We start from the raw sequence: 18,682 nt of genomic DNA on the forward strand, positions 1-18,682 counted from the left end.
GTTACTACATGCAGCATAACCCAGTCCATCTTTTTTATATATATATATTTATTTTTGAGAGAGAGAGACAGAATGTGAGCGGGACAGGGGCAGAGAGAGAGAGAGAGAGAGAGACAGAATCCGAATCAGGCTCCAGTCTCTGAGCCTTCTGCACAGAGCCTGACACGGGGCTCAAACCTACAGACCACAAGATCATGACCTGAGCTGAAGTCGCGACACTTAAACGACTGAGCCACCCGGGTGCCCCATAACCCAGTCCATCTGGACGGAATAGCCTATCTCTAATGTGAACACCACATTTTCCATCTCACTCACTGTGCTTTGGCCACACCAGTGACCTTCCTAATCTTCATACATGTGGAGCGTACACCTACCTTATGGCTTTGACCACCTGAAATTCCTAATGAAGTGTAAAAAGGAATCTCTGCTCTTGAAATGTTGATTCCTCAAGTTTTAGGTTTCTTTTATAATATATATTATGATAGACTAAATAATAACAAATCAGTATTTCTGTCTGCAGGCTGGTGCATTTGTTTTAGATCCAATGTGTGGACTCGGAACAATACTTTTGGAAGCTGCTAAAGAATGGCCCGTAAGTACTCACGTTTGGTAAATCAAGCAGTACATTTACTTTAATCATTATATATATTTTCACTGACCAGTTATTTATAAGTAGATTGTCTATTCAGGACTATTGGTTTTGACTACATGAGTTGCTATGTACTATTGTCAAAATGGATTATGAAGGGTTAATTAAATCACTGTTTCATTTCTTAAACAACTATTTAGGAAATCGTATTTTAGGGAATTTAGGAAAATGTGAGCAATTTCAATAACTAGTCATGGCAGATTATGATAATCCCCAAATTCTTTAGGCATTTGTTACTGGAAAATATACTAATAGTTTCTAAAAATTAACAAAAACTTCTAATTTTTTACTATTGAATATCATTTTAAAGAAATACTACAAATTTGTTTTAACCTGAATTAAGAAATCTATTAAATTCATTTTCATTTATTTGAGAAAAAGCAAGTAGGTTTTCTTAACTATGTAAAATGTCTGATAGTCTTATTTACACTTAAAATATGAATTTCTTTCCTCATAGGATGTATATTATGTGGGTGCTGATGTCAGTGACTCACAGTTACTAGGTGCATATGACAATCTGAAAGCTGCAGGCCTTAAGAATAAAATTGAGTTACTTCAAGTTTCTGTTATAGGTAAGATATAAAAAATGCAAACATTTGGGAATATGAACATATGTAAATATACTTAGAATCATAATATTAAACAAAATTCACTTTCCATATGTAAATGTTTCCATATGTTGAATTCTTTGGGGCTAATACTTGGTTGATTTCCAATACTATAATTATAACTTATTTTTCAAAAGGTTATTAGTACCAACATTTATATAGTATCCCTAAGCATTTAAGTGAAAGGCCCTTTTTTTTTTTTAATGTTTAGTTGATTTTGAGAGAAAGAGAGACAGAGTGTGATCAGAGGAAGGACAGAGAGAGAGGGAGACACAGAATCCAAAGCAGGCTCTAGGCTCTGAGCCATCAGCACAGAGCCCAATGCAGGGATCCAAACCACAAACCACGAGATCATGACCTGAGCCAGAGTTGGACACTTAACCAGGTGGCCCACAAGTGCCTTTTTAAGATGTGTTTGTTGTATGTGAACTGTTCTCATATCATAACCACAGGCCACTTAATATAGGGATAAAATAAAGAGGACAGAATCATCATCATCATCATCACCTTCTTTGGATTTCTTTCAGATAAACTGAAATGTTCTGAATTGTCTTATCTTTCTCTTGCCTCACATTGGACAGTAGTCCTGTGGTATATAGGAATGAGGTAACCAGCCATCCCTGTCTGCTAAACCAATACTTCCAGGGCTAAAACTAGGCAAGTCTGGGGCAAACCAGGATAGTTGGTCACCCTGTGAGGTAGAGGGAAACCTGTTGGGGAATCAGCAGTGACAAACAGACTAGGAATCAACTCTACTGAGTCCAATCAAAATAATATTTCCCTAAGACCCATCCATCTAAAATGGTGTTTAGACCATTTTAGACAAGGCTTACATTCCTTATTTTCTCCCCTTCCCCTAGTACATCTTTCTCCCTTAGAAACGAGCACATTTAATTCCCAACTAAGAAAATGGCATTCTCTTAGTAGATGGTCCCAGTGTTAAACCTATAATCTGGAGGAACAAAATAATTGTTTAGAAATTTTTTAATGTGGGGGTGCCTGGGTGGCTCAGTCGCTTGAGCGTCCGACTTTGGCTCAGGTCATGATCTTGTGTTCTGTGAGTTCAAGCTGCACGTCGGGCTCTGTGCTGACGGCTCAGAGCCTGGAGCCTGCTTCTGATTCTGTGCCTCCCTCTCTCTCTGCCCCTCCCCCACTCATGCTCTGTCTCTCTCTGTCTCAGAAATAAATAAACATTAAAAAAAATTTTTTTAAAGAAATTTTTTAATGTAGTGGAGGAATAATAGAGTATCAAGAAGAAGATATTAGGGTAACTATGGGTAAAAACATAGTAAAGCAGCCCCAGAGGAGAAGGTGTATTGGGGTTTGGGTTTTTTTTTATTTTTTTTTAATTTTTTAAAATATAATTTATTGTGAAATTGGCTGACATACAATGTGTACAGTGTGCTCTTGGTTTTGGGGGTGGATTCCGATGATTCATTGCTTACATACAACACCCAATGCTCATCCCAACAAGATGGTATATTGTTGATTGAGATCTCAGAGTTGTTTGCTGCCAACGACTGTTTTTTCAACCTTTCTGTCGATGTTTTTAATGGGATAAGACGCAGGTTTCCAGAGGAAACTAAGGGGTGATGAGGCCGAAATCAGCTTTCATGAACTCTAATTTCTTTTAGAAAGCTATTTGGGGGAGGGGGGTACTTGCAAGAGGACTGGACTGGCTTCATCAGCTGTTGCAGCGCGGTGGTTTTTCAAACCCTTTACTATCTCCTGAGCCTCGGGCTCGTTGGGAAGGAAGTACTGAGCTGTCCGTCTGTCCTCCGCCACAACTCCATTTTTATCTGTTTTCATGTGGGGGGCTTTTCCCACAAGATTTCACTTTAAAAACAAGCAAAAGGCACAGTTGTCTTAAAAATAATAATAAAAGTGTTAAAAACAACGTTCTCTATGGCACCAAGGAGTCAAATAAATTGTAGTTTTTGGAAGGATCAGTCTAACTGCCATGTCAAGAATAGACTACAGGGGCGCCTGGGTGGCGCAGTCGGTTAAGCGTCCGGCTTCAGCCAGGTCACAATCTCGCGGTCCGTGAGTTCGAGCCCCCGTCGGACTCTGGGCTGATGGCTCAGAGCCTGGAGCCTGTTTCCGATTCTGTGTCTCCCTCTCTCTCTGCCCCTCCCCCGTTCATGCTCTGTCTCTCTCTGTCCCAAAAATAAAATAAAAAACGTTGAAAAAAAATTAAAAAAAAAAAAAAAAAGAATAGACTACAGCAGGGAGGATGGAAAACGGGAAACAAAGAAACTAAGTACAGGATGGAAACAGGAAACAAAGAAACTAAGTACAGGCTAGTGCGATAATCTGGTAAGAAATGATGGTGGCTTGGCCCAAAGTGCTATTCCTGGGGGTGTTGAGAAGAGGTCAGATACATAATTTTTGAAGGTGGAGTGAGCAGGATGTGTTGTTGGATTGAATGTGGCATGTGAAAGAACAAAAGTGACGACCTAAGCAGCTGGAGGGTGGGGTGGCCAACCTCAGAGTTGGGCAAATTGCTGGGGAACCAGTTGGAGTTTTGGAACCTGTTTAAATTCCACGTGATCACTAGGCACCTAGGGGAGAAGATGTCAGGTTAGTAGCCCCACCCCCAGATCTGGAGTTTAGGGGAGAGGTGAGGCATCAGCAGCATAGTAACGTTTAAATCCAGGAGATCACCTCGGGAATGAGGATAAATAGAGAAGGGAAAGCACTTGGGAATAGAAGTTGTGCGTGGTTTCTCCACACCAGCTGCTGCTGTAAGTGCACATTTCCCTAAACCATTGTCAAGACGAGGTATTATCATTTTATTGCAGTGTTTTTAAACTGCAAATTTGATACATTTTTCAGACTTACTTTTCCTTAATTACTAGTGAGATAAAACATTTTTCACATTACGTCATTTGTAGATTTTTCTTTTGCAAATTAATTGTTTTCAGGGTAACACTCTGGAGGAAAGAATAAACCATCTATTTTAAGTTGTTTCATCATCCTAACCTTTTAATGTTAAATTTCAGTCTAGAGGGAACCATATATATCTTGTGTGCAAAGGGGCCAATATTAACTAATAATTCGCCCTTCCTAACACACCTCTGCTTGAGAGATGGAATTGTAGCTGGATCCAAGTGTTCATTTTTCTTCGCTAATTTGGTTTTACGTTTCAAAGCTTTAATCATAAACACAACTTAGAGTGGGGAGACCCATGAATTGTTCGACGTTCACAGGTGTGAGGATTTCACATCTTTTTACTATAGTAAGTAAAAGCATGTAAAGACTTCAGAATCAAACAGACCAAGTATAAATCCTGGCTCCACCATTGTTTCTTTACTCTGTGGCCTTCAGCAATATCCTGGACCTCTGTATTTTATCATCTAGAGTCTGAAGGTAATCCCTGCTTCATAGAGCCTGTGGTGAGGATTTATCACATAAGCACACAGAGCACATTGCCTAACACGCAGCATGATTAAGAACCTCTGTAAACATGGAGATGTCTGGGAAGTTAGTAATATTCCCGTTGTGATTTGTTTCTGCAGAATCACTATCTTTGTTCTCTTTGTGAGCTTTAATGACTATATCTTTTCTACCTTTTTAGTAACTTTCACCTTACAACTTTCTACTAGTATAAAAAGAGATGATCCTTTAATATGCAGGAATTGCATGTGTTTATTCCTAAGTTTTACTTATGAAAATTTGGAACCAAATGAGTATTATGTTGCAGGCTATCTTAGGAACTAATTAGTCATTGGCTAGGCTTTGTTTTCTGTTAATCTACAGATACATATACATTCCTAGGATAAGATGGAGAGCTGTAATATATACAAATTTGAGCAAAAGAAACACGTATATAAATTAATTAAAATGACAAAATTGTTGACAGGTGAGAAAAGGAATGTTTTCACTCCTTTCAGTTAGACATTCTATAGCCTGTCACACATTACTTCAGTGAGAATTTATAACAAGCTTATTGCCAACAACTGTGCTTTGTTCTTAGGTGTTATTCATTTCCACCCTTGTAGGAATAAGGCATGCTTTTTCAGTACACCCACAAGCTGCCCGTAATGTAGTGGCTGCATTTTCTTTCATATCAGTGTGTTTTTCTCTAATTCCTCTCCTGCCCTTGCTGGCCTGGGCCCTGGTGTTCCATCCACATGTCTTGTGGCCTGTGCCGAATTTTGCAAGATTCATGAAGCTGCCAGGCTCCGTGTTTGGGAAATCAGAAGGAAATGTGGGAAGTGATGAGTTAGGTGTATGTAAAGTATGTTGAAATAGGGGATAAGAAGCCTACCATATTGAGTGATTGAGTGTTTTCTTTGGTACAGTGGCCTTACAGTTTATTGTAAGCTGATGAACACATATCTTAAGTAAAATGTTTGTTGACATTTATCATCCGCTGGGAGGGCCATGGTGATATCACTGACCAAATGAAACAGATCTGTGTATAGAAGTGTGTAGCATTTATTTCAAAACATTGCAGGTATTTTAAGGGGACAGAGCCCAAAGACAGCCATTTATCAAATGCAGCTAAAGAAAACACATTTAACTATCACTCTGTAAAGCATGACTTTTCATTTAGATCAAATGACTATTCTAAATTAATTTTGCTCATCTTCAATACCAAGTTTTCTTTTTTTTTAATTTTTTTTTATTTTTTTTTTTATTTTTTTTTTCCAACGTTTATTTATTTTTTGGGACAGAGAGAGACAGAGCATGAACGGGGGAGGGGCAGAGAGAGAGGGAGACACAGAATCAGAAACAGGCTCCAGGCTCCGAGCCATCAGCCCAGAGCCTGACGCGGGGCTCGAACTCACGGACCTCGAGATCGTGACCTGGCTGAAGTCGGACGCTTAACCGACTGCGCCACCCAGGCGCCCCAATACCAAGTTTTCTTATGTACATAAACAAAATGAAGCTATAGCTATTAATTTGTTGGTTCCATTAGTAGAAGACCTTTCCAGACAGTTAAACGTTGCCAGTTTTGTTTCAGGGTTATCAGATGCTTCGAGAAGAAAATCCATAGGGGTACCTGGGTGGCTCAGTTGGTTGAGCATCCGACTTTGGCTCGGATCGGGTTCTCTGCTGTCAGTGCAGAGCCTGCTTCAGATCCTCTGTCTCCCTGCCTCTCTCTCTGCCCCTTCTCTGTGCACGTTTGCTGTCTCTCAAAATAAACATTTAAAAATAAATAAATAGGGGCGCCTGGGTGGCTCAGTCAGTTAAGCATCCAGCTCTTGGTTTCGGCTCAGGTCACAATCTCATGGTCTCATGAGTTCGGGCCTCATGTCGGGCTCCACATCAGGCTTTGCACTGGCTGTGTAGCCTGCTTGGGATTCTCTCTCTCCCTCTCTTTTAGCCCCTCTCCCATTCACACTGTCTTTGTCTTTCTCAAAACAAATAAATAAATAAACTTTAAAATAAATGAAGGCACAAAAAGATATCCTGAAGGCTCTTGAAACCTATTGGAAGAAAATATATTAGAGCCATAATTCTGAGTTTTAAGCAGTTCTTACCTATTTTTCTTCTGGCAAGAGGGAGAAATAGAGCAGTTCTTTTGTTCAAGATACACCAGTATTTTACATTTTTTTCATGTTCTTGAGTCATCCTGCAGAGTCGTACAAAAGGGATGAGTTTTATATATTTGTTTTGAGCTATGTTTCTATTTCAGAATCTTATCTCCTTAGCTACAAGCAAACTCTTTGTTCACAGGCCGTTCAAGGCATTTAATAATTGAAAAGATTTAATGTGTTGAAAATTATGGGTCAGGTGTTCATGATTTCAGGAGTTTCCTCATCAGAAACTCAGGAGGTAAGGCCAACGGTCTGTGTTCTACCAACCCTCCGGTCAGTTCTGATACGCACTACATAGTAGGTTTGGGATGAAGGGAGCGAGACTTTGCACTTATGGTTCCCAGGAGATTCTGATGCTGCCGGTGTCTCCTGGGGATGCTGCGCAGGAGGGATGGCTGCAGCCTTGAGAACCGCTGCTGGAGGAAGAGCAGGAAAGAGGCCCACCTGGAAGCGGTGGCCCTGCTGGGCATTTGAGGAGCCGTGAGAAGGATTCTGCAGAGCTGCTTTGAGGGATTCTGGCCCGCCGGTCTCCACCTGGCCGTCATCTGCCTATACACCCAGAGAGGACATTGTACATAATCACCACAGTCATCGAGTGCTCACTGGGTGCCAGGCACTGTCCTGAGTGCTTTCCATAAGTGACCTCACTTGTTAGGACCCTGAGATAGGTACCCTTACCTCACTTTACAGACGAGGAAACTAAAGCAGTCATTTCCCGAAGTCCCACTGCTGGTTAGTGGCAGAGCCAGATGCAAGCCGTCTAATAGCAGGGCCTGCCCGCGCTCTCAGACACATCAGCAAAAACTTGCTTTATGCTCTATTGTAAGATAGCATCACTTAGTTCTAAAACTTTTTGAAAAAAAATTATTCCATTTAAGTTTATTCCTTCAACTTCTAAAATTATTTAAAGCAGTTTAGCAAATTATATAATACAGAGTAGGAAAGTTGCAAATAAAAATAGAGACTGACAGAAGAAAAAAAAATGTTACCAAACCTGACCAAACTGGGCAGCTTGTGTGTGTGTGTGTGTGTGTGTGTGTGTGTGTGTGTGTGTGTGTGTGTATGAATGCAAAAGAAAGATGTGGACTCAAACTCTAGAGCCAACTACTGCATGGTTTCTCCGGTATAAAACATCTGATAACCATGATTGCCTTCACTGTACATTTACCTTGAGTAGCCCTGCATAAAGTATAGAAATGGTATTTAAATGTACGTGTCCTGTAGCAACATCCTAAAACTAAGTGCATGAAGCTAAAATATGACCTGGAAAAAAAAAGAATTCATGTCTAGCTTTAAAAGAATATTATCCTGAGACTTTTTTTCTGACGACCTATTATTTTTTCTACTAATCTCAAGTAAGGGTTAGAACTAGGAAAGATCATCAAGTGTTCCTTAGACTTTCCCCGATAATGGGATTTTTTGTTTTGTTTTTAAATTTCCAGCCAACAAAAATGTATATGGTATTTAGAAGAGCAAAGGTTATTTAAATTGTATTCTGTTCTTACAAAGTTAAATGCTATTCAAAAAACGAAAATTGGGACATCTACCTTATGAATATACAACTAATTTACATGATGGGTGGGAAGTGAAATAAGTAGAAAGTGAAAAGTACACTCAGAAAATGTGGAAGTTAAGATTATGTGTATGACCTGGGAAGCTAATTTCTGAGAAATGTAAAGATGAGAAAAAAATTCAGATTCAGTAATCAAATACTACCTTTAATCTTGTTTAGTAATAATGTTCATTTTGTTGATTATTCGCTTTTTAGCCTTTTCTCTAGCCTTAGGATTTATGTCAATGTTCTTAACCTTTGGGTCTCCTTTAAAATTTCAGTGAAAGCTAAGATCATCTCCCTTTTAAAAACACACAGATATACACATGCAAAATTTTATATGTAAGTATGAAGAAGGAAATGAAAGAGCATATAATTTGTAAAAGTTTTTTCTAGACAATTTAATGTGTTTCTTCTTGGGTCTGGCAACTTTGTATTCATGTAATATGTTTAGAGAATTCAATTTTGTGATTAATTTAAGATTTTGCTTAACTTATGTCATATTTCATCATAACAGAAAAACCAATTTTCAAAGAACAGAATCTAATAACTTTATCATTTATTTTTTAGTTGAAAAGCCTTTCAGGAACTTATAATTTCTTAGAGACAATGTTAGCAACCCTAAATTGTACTTAATATGCAAAAATAATTCTCCATACTTCAGTTTTCTCATATTTAGGTTGTAAATATTTGAACTTAATGTAACGGGTTTCTCTGGTTTTTGTGTTTCAGACTTGCCATTGCCTTCAGAAAGTGTCGATGTTATTATTTCTGACATTCCATTTGGGAAAAAGTTTAAGTTAGGGGAAGACATCAAAAGCATTCTACAAGAAATGGAGAGGTAAGTTTTGAGTTTATTTTCATGATTTTTGAGTTATTGGTCATTTAACTGAAATATATCCTAGTTCTTCAGCTAAGATTTGATTGCATTTTAGTAATTTCTCAGAGTTTTTGTACTTAAATTTTCTAAGGTTTCAAATCAGAAGGTTATCATTGAAATAGTTATTCTGTATCATCTTATACTATATTAAGTTTTATTCCAAAAAAGGTACTGAGTTTTCATTATTGGCTAAAATTCGAGTATCTGGATTAGTGACCTATATTTTAATCACTGAGGTAGGTAATTTACATATTATAAACCTCACCAAAACCCTGCCTCCTAATGTGTTAATCGGCCACACTTTACAGATGAGAAACTGGGACCCAGAAAGATGAACTTTCTCAAGATCACAGCTACTAAGCCCCACAACAAAATTCACATGAGGAGCATTCAGTATCATAGAGAGGCTACAACACTGCTGACTGTAAAATGAAAATTTAGAGGTGTTATTCATGTCAGGGTGTCTAAGGTTGGCCTCAGGGAATATAATTCAGGGAAAGTATTTCTTTGAGAAGTTCAAAGAGTGAAGCCTGAATATATATTTTTCTGATCATTTAAGCGGGTAAAGGAGAGAACCTAGAACACATGGAGGAATAATTAGATATGACCAAGAAGTCAATTCATTAAATTGTCTCTGTTGCACATTTGATAGAGCAAGACAATGTAAATGGTCAAGAACCTGTATATAAATAATGTCACCAATAGAAAAAATGAGCCATGGGTTTTGGATGGAGAAAATTCAGTGTCAAGGCTGACATTCTGTAGGGAAAATTAAAGACTTAACTTTATATGAAGACTTGACATGAAGTCTAAGTCCAACTAAAAACCGTCTCACCTCCATCTGGTGAACTGGATGCTCCACACTTTTTTTGGATTATCTTATTTCTAAGCAACTTCCCCTGTCACACAGTTACCTAACCTGAGATCTCTTTCTGGGCACCACCTATAATTCAGGCCTGCACTCCCTTCTGCCTGATAACACCTTCCCCTCAAGCAGATTTTGCAACCCTGACTTCATATTAAAATCATTTCAGGGGCTTTTGAAAAACAGTGATGCTCATTCTCCATCCACCTCTCCAGTTTAATGGGTCTAGAGTAGAACGTGGGTGTATTTCTTAACCACTCCCAAGGTGATTCTGTCCTGCAGCCTGTGTTAATAACCACAGCCTTTGTGCCCAGTAGGTAATTCACCAGCCACACTATTAAGCCAACTCATAGTGAAATACTAATATGTGTAAGCAGTGACTTATATTTAACCTGAAACTTCCCAGAAGATATTCAAGATTCCCCCCATAATTTCAATGCCTCAGTAGGATCAGTTGAAAAGTGTATGTATTTGAACATAAGGAACTCCTAGGACCACGCTTCCTTGACACCTGCCCACGGCCTTTATGGTTTGATTTTTCAGTTTTTATAGTTGGAGGTTTTATATAGGCAGTGGAGCCTGATATAGTGGAGTTCGGAGACAAACTTGTCTTGATTCACTGATTTTTTAGATGAGGGAAAGCTACTTAAGCTCCTGATATCTTTGTTGCGTGTGGGGGAGATTCCCTTTAACTCTTGACCCTCTAGCTGTCACCTTGTCTCCTTACCTATACAACCAAACTTACTGAAAGAAGAGTCTACACTTGACATCTCTGCTTCCTCACCTTCCGGTCCCCCTTCGATTCTGGCAGACCAGCATTTTCTCGTGTCCTCAACTAGGATTGCTGTCCCCAGGTTCACTGAGGACCTCTTGTAATCCTAGTCACCTGTTCATCCTGTAGCATTAGACGCTGTGGAGACCATTCCCGTCCTGAAAGTGTGCACCTTTCGCTTCCATGCCATCACTGTTGTCCAGACTTTCTCCCGGGATTTTGTTCCATGGCCCGTCCCTCCTCTCTCCTTCCTTAACTGTGAAGCCTCTGTTCCTGGGCCCTTTTTCTCTTCTCACGCTAACCTGCCTCCCCAGGTGATGTCATTCACCATCACAGCTACATCTACCGTGTGCTATTGACAGCTCCGAAATCTCTACCTGGAGCCCTGGTCTCATCGCCTCCAGGCTGTATATCCAACTGTGGATTGGAGCTCACGTTGCCCTGTTCCTGAGGTCCCTCAGCATATTCCAGACAGCCCTCTTTTCCTCCCTCCTCCTCCCACCCCTCTGATTCACCCTCACGCTGAATTTCTTTCAGTGCCTCCTCCTCACTTCTTCCTTTCTGCTGCTTTTCTGCCTCCAGCTCCCTGCCTCGCTCCAGCCCCTCGCTGTCACTTGGCCTGGCTTGGTCCCGCTTGTCCTTAACTCATGGTGCACGTTTGGGACCCAGCTCATGTGTTCCCAGGGGACCTCGTATTTGCCTGGAGGGTGGCATCGCCAGCCTCTGTAACTCTCCACTCGCCTCTCTCCCGCTTTCAGTAATCTCTTTAGCAACTCCGAGGACTGTGGTTGGTCATCACTTTTTCCACACAGAAGTGCTCTGCAGAATTTGGTCAAGTGATTGAGCAATTCCCCTCCACAGGCTGACATTCTGAGGCCTCCCCTTTTCCCTTTCTGAGCTTCCCCGTTGTCATTCCTTTGTCCACGTCCTCACTCTTTCCGGTGCTTTTCTTCTGCCATCAGCCTAGTGTATGCTGATTCTATAGGATTCTTTCATCCGCCTTTTCCTTTGTACAATCACTTATTAGAATGTGACTATGAATTACTTTGAGGCTTGCCTTTTAAGTAGAGTAAAAATAGATAATTAAAGCAGATTTGTGCTCATGATTCCATAATTACTATAATGAATATGCATTATGGAAGATACTACCTAATTATCAAAATCCTTGTGTTTAAATAGATAAAATTAAATTTCAAATTAAAAACCCCAAATATTTTAAATAAAGTGGGATTGTTTGTTGTCTAAAAAGAAAGAAGTACTCATACCAATTACCATTTTTTTTGTCACAGGGTGCTTCACGTTGGCGGAGCCATTGTATTGTTGCTTAGCGAAGAGCACCACAGGCGCCTTAAAGATGGTGAACAGAGCAGCATCCCTTTGAATTCCGAGGGCAGCCACACAGGTGAACCTTCAATCAAAAAGTGCTTGAAGCCTGGAGGAAAAACTGGCACATCAGAGGCAGTGTCATCTTCATTCGAAGCCAGTAGCCAGGAGTGCTTAGACAAAACACCACCCTTTGGCTCTTTAGTGCCAGTGGAATGCCACAAAGTTAGCCTTGGGAGAACAGATGCATTCATATGCAAATATAGGAAGTTGCACTCTTTGGGACTCTAGCAGCCTCGCTACTGCAAGCCGGTTGGAGTCCTCGCGTGTCAGCCAGCCATACAGCTGCGAAGGTAGTTGTCATAGGATCTTGATGGGGTCACAGAGTTCCAGGGAAGCAGACTCCCCTGGGGTCAGGAGGCATGGCTGCTGGACGAGTTCCAGCTTCATCCTGGAAAGAGCTGAAAGTTGCCAAAGACCGGTGAATGAATACTCCTACTAAAGAACTCTCAAACTTTGAATTCTGTTGGAATGTGAGGAGTTGTGCCCCGCCTGCAGTTTCTGAGAAGGAGCTGCAACTTGGAACACAAATTTTCAGAGGTTCACATAAAGTATATTGCACTCATCACAAGGTTGATGATATTTTAACTATCAGAGTTTTTAAAAAAAAATTTTTTTTTAACATTTCTATTTATTTTTGAGAGACAGAGAGCGAGGGAGACACAGAATCCAAAGCAGGCTCCAGGCTCTGAGCTGACAGCACGGAGCCCGATGCGGGGCACTCACCAACCGTGAGATCATGACCTGAGCCGAAGTCGGATGCCTAACTGACTGAGCCACTCAGGCGCCCCCAACTATCAAAGTTTTTTAAATGTGGAAACTTTGATGTGTTACTTCTTTTGATATTAAACTTGATTTTTAAGCCGGTAATTTTCTTCTCCATTGGAATGAAAATAATTTTTATTTGCAATACCTTTTATATGTCCCATTTTATAATGTAAAACATTAATGGGAAAAATAGCAATAAGAATCCAGCCAGTATCCTCCAACATGATAGAAAATAAAGTTTGCTCTTTTTCTAAAAACTAATAAATGTTTTTAAATGTCACCTCTCTCTTAGTTAAATGAAATGCATTCCTTGTGTTTACAACTTGAGAAGAAAATCTTCTTAATAGAAAGTTGATGCAAATATGGTTTTCATTTTTTTTTTTAATAAAGTAGTGACTTGGGTTTTTGGCTGCTTTAGTACTGTTTGAACAACCTTTCCATGTTTAGGCAATTTCTCACCTTGTGCATCCCACCTCTCCAAAGCAGAAGCAGAAAACTTCTTTTCCAGCTAGGGTGTGGCATGTAACCTTGGCCCAGTATCAAGCTAGGCCCACCAATCAGTCTGGGGCTAGTGGAGCACCTGTGATAAATGAAATTTACTTAGTTACTACCTTACTGATCTGAAAGCAATTCACAGTAACCCCAGCAGGACCTAGCCTATCACATACTCATACAACAAATATTTATTGCACAGCTATTATCTGCCAAGGCATTGTTCACATCTGTGAACCAGAGATACTTGCCCTCAGAGGACAACACTCTAGTAGGGGAGACAGGTAAGAAACAGTAGACATAATGAATAATTTATTTGATGGCTTAGAAGGTGATATGTGTGGGTTTGGGGGAATGAAAGTAGAGCAAAGGTTTGGGAAACACAGGAGGATGGGGATAGAAGTGCCTTCCATTTTTAAATAGATCAAGCCTCGTTGAGAATATGGGAGTTGAGCAAATACTTGAAGGACATGGAAGAGTGTACCAGGCACATGGAACAGCCAGTTGCAAAGGCCGTAAAACAAGAGCCTGCCTGATGTATTTGAGGAGCGGCAGAGAGGAAATTTAACCCGAGCAGAGTGAATGAGGGGGAGAAGGAGAGGTTGGAGATACGTGAGTGGCAGGTGGTGGTACCAGGCTGGTTAGACCAAAGGGGGTCTTAAAGACTTCTAGCAGGACTGACTTTGACTTAAAACTATTGGAGGGGTTTGAACAAGTAGAAATCTAACCTACATTTTACAGAATCACTGTGACAACTGTATTGTGGACAGGCAAAGGTGAAAGTAGACCCATTGGGAGTTTTTTGCAATAATCCAGACAAGAGAAAATGGTCACTTGCCCCAGGGCTGTGGCAGTAGACGGAGTAAGAGGCAGCTAGATACTGAATATATTTTGGTTCTTAAGCCAGCAGGATCTGCGGATGTGTTTGATGTGTGGTGTGATAGGTGGAGAGGAGACAGGAGTGGCTCTAAGATACTTGGCCAAGCAACCTGAACAGTGCAGTTTCCATCAACTGATGGGGAAAGGCTGCAGAGGGGGCAGGTTGGGTGTGAGAAGGCAGAAGCTCATTTTTAGACTTGCTGACTTTTGAGATGCGCATTAAATATCCCAGTGGGGGTGTTGAGTAGGCAATTGAATACAAGAGTCCAAAGTTCTTAAAGTTCTGCCCTGGAGATACAAATTTGGGAATTTTTAGCATATTGGTGCCATGAAACTGGATGGGATCGCTGAAGGACTAAATGGAAGAGAAGGAAGAACAGGGGTTCCTCCAACACTAAGAGGTCAGGAGAAGGGAAGGGGTCTGCAAGGGAGACTGACAAGGAATAACCAGTGAGGCAGGAGGAAAAGGAGTGGTTGCCTGGAAGGCAAATGAGCAAAGGGTCTGGAGGAGGAAGTGACCTATTAAGTACTACTAGATAAGATACTGGAAATTGACCCTTGGATTTAGCAATGGGACTTTTGGTGGAGTGTGGAAGGAGCAAAGTCACCCTGGGTTGGAATTAAGAGAAAATAGGGGAAGAGCTGGAGGTAATGAGTACAAACAACTCTTGCAACTAGTTTGCTGAAAAGGGAGCGAAGAATGGAGTTAGTAGGTGGGTTAGGGATGTGGAATCAAGACTTTTTTTTTTTTTTTAAGATGGGAGAAGCAGCAACATGTTTTTCATATTGAAGAGACTGCTCCGAGAAAGGCAAAAAATTCATGAGGTAGGAAAAGGATAAATGCTGGAGCAGTGTCCTTGAAAAGGGGGTTGGAATACATTCCACACATGGGGGAATTAGCGTTCGATAAGAGCATGAATAATTTCTCCATGGTTACGAGTGGGAAGGCGGCACACAGGCATTTCTGCAATAACGTGATAAATGTGCTCCTGAAAATTTCTTATTCTCAAATTCATGCACTAAAAATAACAGAATTCACGGAAGAAATATGGGGCAGACCATTTCAAACCTGTCCAACTTTGGAAATTGCATACCAACAAAAACACCAATTAACATAGTTTAAAAGAACATGTTACATTCCTAATAAAGTTGACCCTTGAACAACACAGGGGTTAGGGGGCCCTGACCCACACACAGTCAAAAATCCACATATAATTTCTTCCAAGTCCTCCACAACTTAACTACTAATAGTCTACTGTTGAACTGAAGCCTTACCGATAACATAAATAACTGATTACCATATATTTTTTTGTGTGTATTATACACTGGATTCGTATATGAATATAAGCTAGAGAGAAGAAACGTTATTCAGAAAGTCATAAGAGAAAACACATTTGCAGCACTGTAGGTGTGTTTATTGAAAACAAAGTATAGGCTGGTTGGGTGAGCAGGTCAAGTGCAGTGGCAGCAGAGGGTCGAAGCCTGGTGGCCTTGGCTCAGCAGCAGCAGCCAGAGGGCAGGCCTGTGGGTAGCGACACTGGCCAAGTACAGTACAGCTGCCCCGTCTCCCTGCAGGTGTCCTCCACCCTGTGACCGTCCCGCAGGGAGGGGTCTGCACCTGGCCCAGCAGAGGCCCCAGTCCTGGAGCCAGGTGCCAGGAGCACCAAGGTGAGACATCCCAGGCTAAGCTTCTGCAGCATTCTCCCCGCCTTCCGGAAATGGTCTTCTGCTTCAGCCCAGCCTCCTGCCCACCAGCCGGGGCCCTTTGCCCAGCCACCCTGTCAGCACACGGGGGACCAGCAGCCTTGCCTGGTCCTGGGTCCCTGGGGTCTGCTGATGGCCTCGATGGCCTCACCAAATACTCAGAGGGCAGCAGCCATGACCTCTGTACCCTTCGCCTTTGATTTGCTCCCAAGGAGACCGAGGTGGGCAGTTGTAAATAAATGCCTTGTGGCTTTTACTGTCACGTAAAAGTGGACCCCTGCTGTTCGAACCCCTGTTGTTCAAGGGTCAACTGTACATCAGTAAATAAAGGATTTCGCCTTTCCAAGAAGAAGGCAAAGGCAGCCTGATAGAATTTGGCAGAAGGAAGGGTAGAAGCAGATAAGTACACAGTAAGCACTTCCAAGACGGAACCTGTAGCCCAACGGCCCCAATAAGAAGATGCAGTGAAAAGGGCTCACGTAAAGCACCTGATTCTTCGGCAGTTTGCTCATTCAGCTCATTCCACTGGTGTCTCCACATTCAGCTGCTCTTATCTGATGGCACAAAATATTAATGGGGGAAACATCACTTAGGAACCGACCCAATTTCCCCATTATAGTGACATCATCCCCCACCTAGCAATAATATTTGAGTTAATGCCTATTACAGAAGCACGCATTGTAGAACAGACTGTAAGTGGGAGCAGATGCTGGGAGGGGGGCGGATGTGGTGGTGGTAGGGCTGTGGAAGTTCTCTTCTGCATGCTTCAGTTTTCTCAGTGAGAAATTATGTGGTAATTTCCCCAGATCCTGCCTCTGTGCCTGGAACGGTGCCCTCAGCAAATGCAGAAACCCCACAATGGCTTCCACAGTATGGGGGTAAGCATGGCGTCTGTTAATGGAGGGCCAAGATGCCATCCTCCCGGGGCTCCCCCTTCCTGCCAAAATGGCCAAACAAAAGCAATAGTTCTTCCTTTGTAGGAACTGCAACGATTCGTGCCATTAAGGAGAAAGAAGCACGGAGGCCTCGTGGAATTCCTTGGCAACAGAAGGCAATCGATGTCACCCTCGGGTTTGCTGCTCTGACTCATTTACTTTTAATGGAGCCTCGCGCAAGGGAGGGAGCTCTCCAGCTGGCCCAGGCCCCCTGCGAGCAGCTCTGCATACTTGTCCTTACGACCCGTGCTCAGAAAGCCTGTGACCCACCTGGCCGCTGTGCAGAGCCTGCAGCAAGTCCTAATAGGGGAAGCATAGCTGTCGCCTCTTAGCTTTTGGAGCAAAGCCAAGCTCTCCCATGCAAGTAATTATTCTCCTTTCAGAAAGAACTCTTGGCTGGCCCCTGAGGGCTTGACCACGGGGCACTAGGTGACCCTGGGACCTAAACTGCCCATGTTGAACTCAGAGGAATTTTTTTTTGAATGTGTATTTTGATTTGGGGGGAGAGAGAGTAAGAGAGCATGGGTGGGGGAGGGGCAGAGAGAGAGGGAGACAGAGGACCCGAAGCGGGCTCTGGGCCAACAGCAGAGAGCCCAACGTGGGGCCTTGAACTCACGAACCGTGAGGTCATGACCTGAGCCAAAGTCGGACACTTACCCGACGGAGCCACCCAGGCGCCTCTGAGAGTGATTTGACCCGCCAAACCAGAGTTCGGTGAGCCCAGCCCACCAGCACGTTTGCATCAGATGGAAGGGGTGTATACGAGCACCATGGCTGATGGGCCTTATGAGCCACAGGAACAGCCGGTGCCTTATCCTGCCATGTGCCTCCTGACTTCTGCGCCGCTCCCCTCCCTCACCGCCGTGTTCCCGTGGGGGAATCCACACCGAGCCGTTCGCCAAAGAGGAAAAAAGTCACATCTGGTTTGCAGACGGTCCTGCAAATTTTGCTGGAACCTACTGGAATTTAACTGCGGGGGCTCTTCAGCCCCACTGGGGCTGAGAGACAATGGGGAAAGGAAATGTTCTCAGGGAGCCGAACTTGGAGCAGTCCACCTGGTACACTTTTCCTGAAAAGGAGAGAGAGCCTGAGAGGCAGATGCTAACCATGTCGTGGTAGTGGCTCCCAGGTTGAAAGGACGGTCAGCGTCACGAAAGAAGGTCTGGGAAAAAGGAACGGGATGGACGTCTCCGAGCTGGGCCCAGTCTATGGGAGAATATTTGTGTCACACTGGAATGGCCACAAAAGCTACCACCGTGGAGGAGGTTCTGAGTGCGCAGGTGGGAGATCGCCTGTCCTGTGCCTTCCCTTTTTCCCTGGCCACCCTTGCTCAGTGGCTTCATGGACAAAGTAGCTGTGGTTTCAGGCATAGAGAGAGTTCATTGGCCCACCAAGGACTTCTCTTCACCAAGCGTCTGCTGCCCACTGCTGATTCACTTTCAGGAGCAGTGACCAGCCCTGAGATTTGCTGTAATACCACACTCAGCAGGAAGATTACAGTGGAGACCCCTTCCGTTGTGGAGAGGGCAATAACTTGTCCCCACTGGAATAACGATGCATCTGGGGTTTGGATTCTCCAGGCCGGCAGCACGTCGCATGGACTTAGCCAAACTATCTTCTTCAGCATCGTTTATTTCCGGGCAGCAATG

General features: G+C 42.5%; 1 protein-coding gene across 4 annotated transcripts in view; it reads left to right on the plus strand.

The window, feature by feature from the left end:
• Positions 1–13,425, plus strand: part of THUMPD2 (THUMP domain containing 2) — a 35,744-nt gene extending 22,319 nt beyond the window's left edge. For 3 of the 4 annotated variants that reach the window (XM_006930344.5, XM_006930345.5, XM_003984301.6), the window contains 4 exons: positions 521–592; positions 1,107–1,221; positions 9,088–9,196; positions 12,162–13,425. In XM_006930344.5, coding sequence (XP_006930406.2) covers positions 521–592; positions 1,107–1,221; positions 9,088–9,196; positions 12,162–12,486 — 621 coding nt within the window. In that variant the 3' untranslated portion in view covers positions 12,487–13,425. The remainder of the gene's footprint in view (positions 1–520; positions 593–1,106; positions 1,222–9,087; positions 9,197–12,161) is intronic. The other variant, XM_019827646.3, reaches the window with a different exon arrangement.
• Positions 13,426–18,682: the final 5,257 nt, after the last annotated feature.

This window comes from Felis catus, chromosome A3 (genome assembly GCF_018350175.1).
Source record: "Felis catus isolate Fca126 chromosome A3, F.catus_Fca126_mat1.0, whole genome shotgun sequence".
NCBI classification, from domain to species: Eukaryota; Metazoa; Chordata; class Mammalia; order Carnivora; family Felidae; genus Felis; species Felis catus.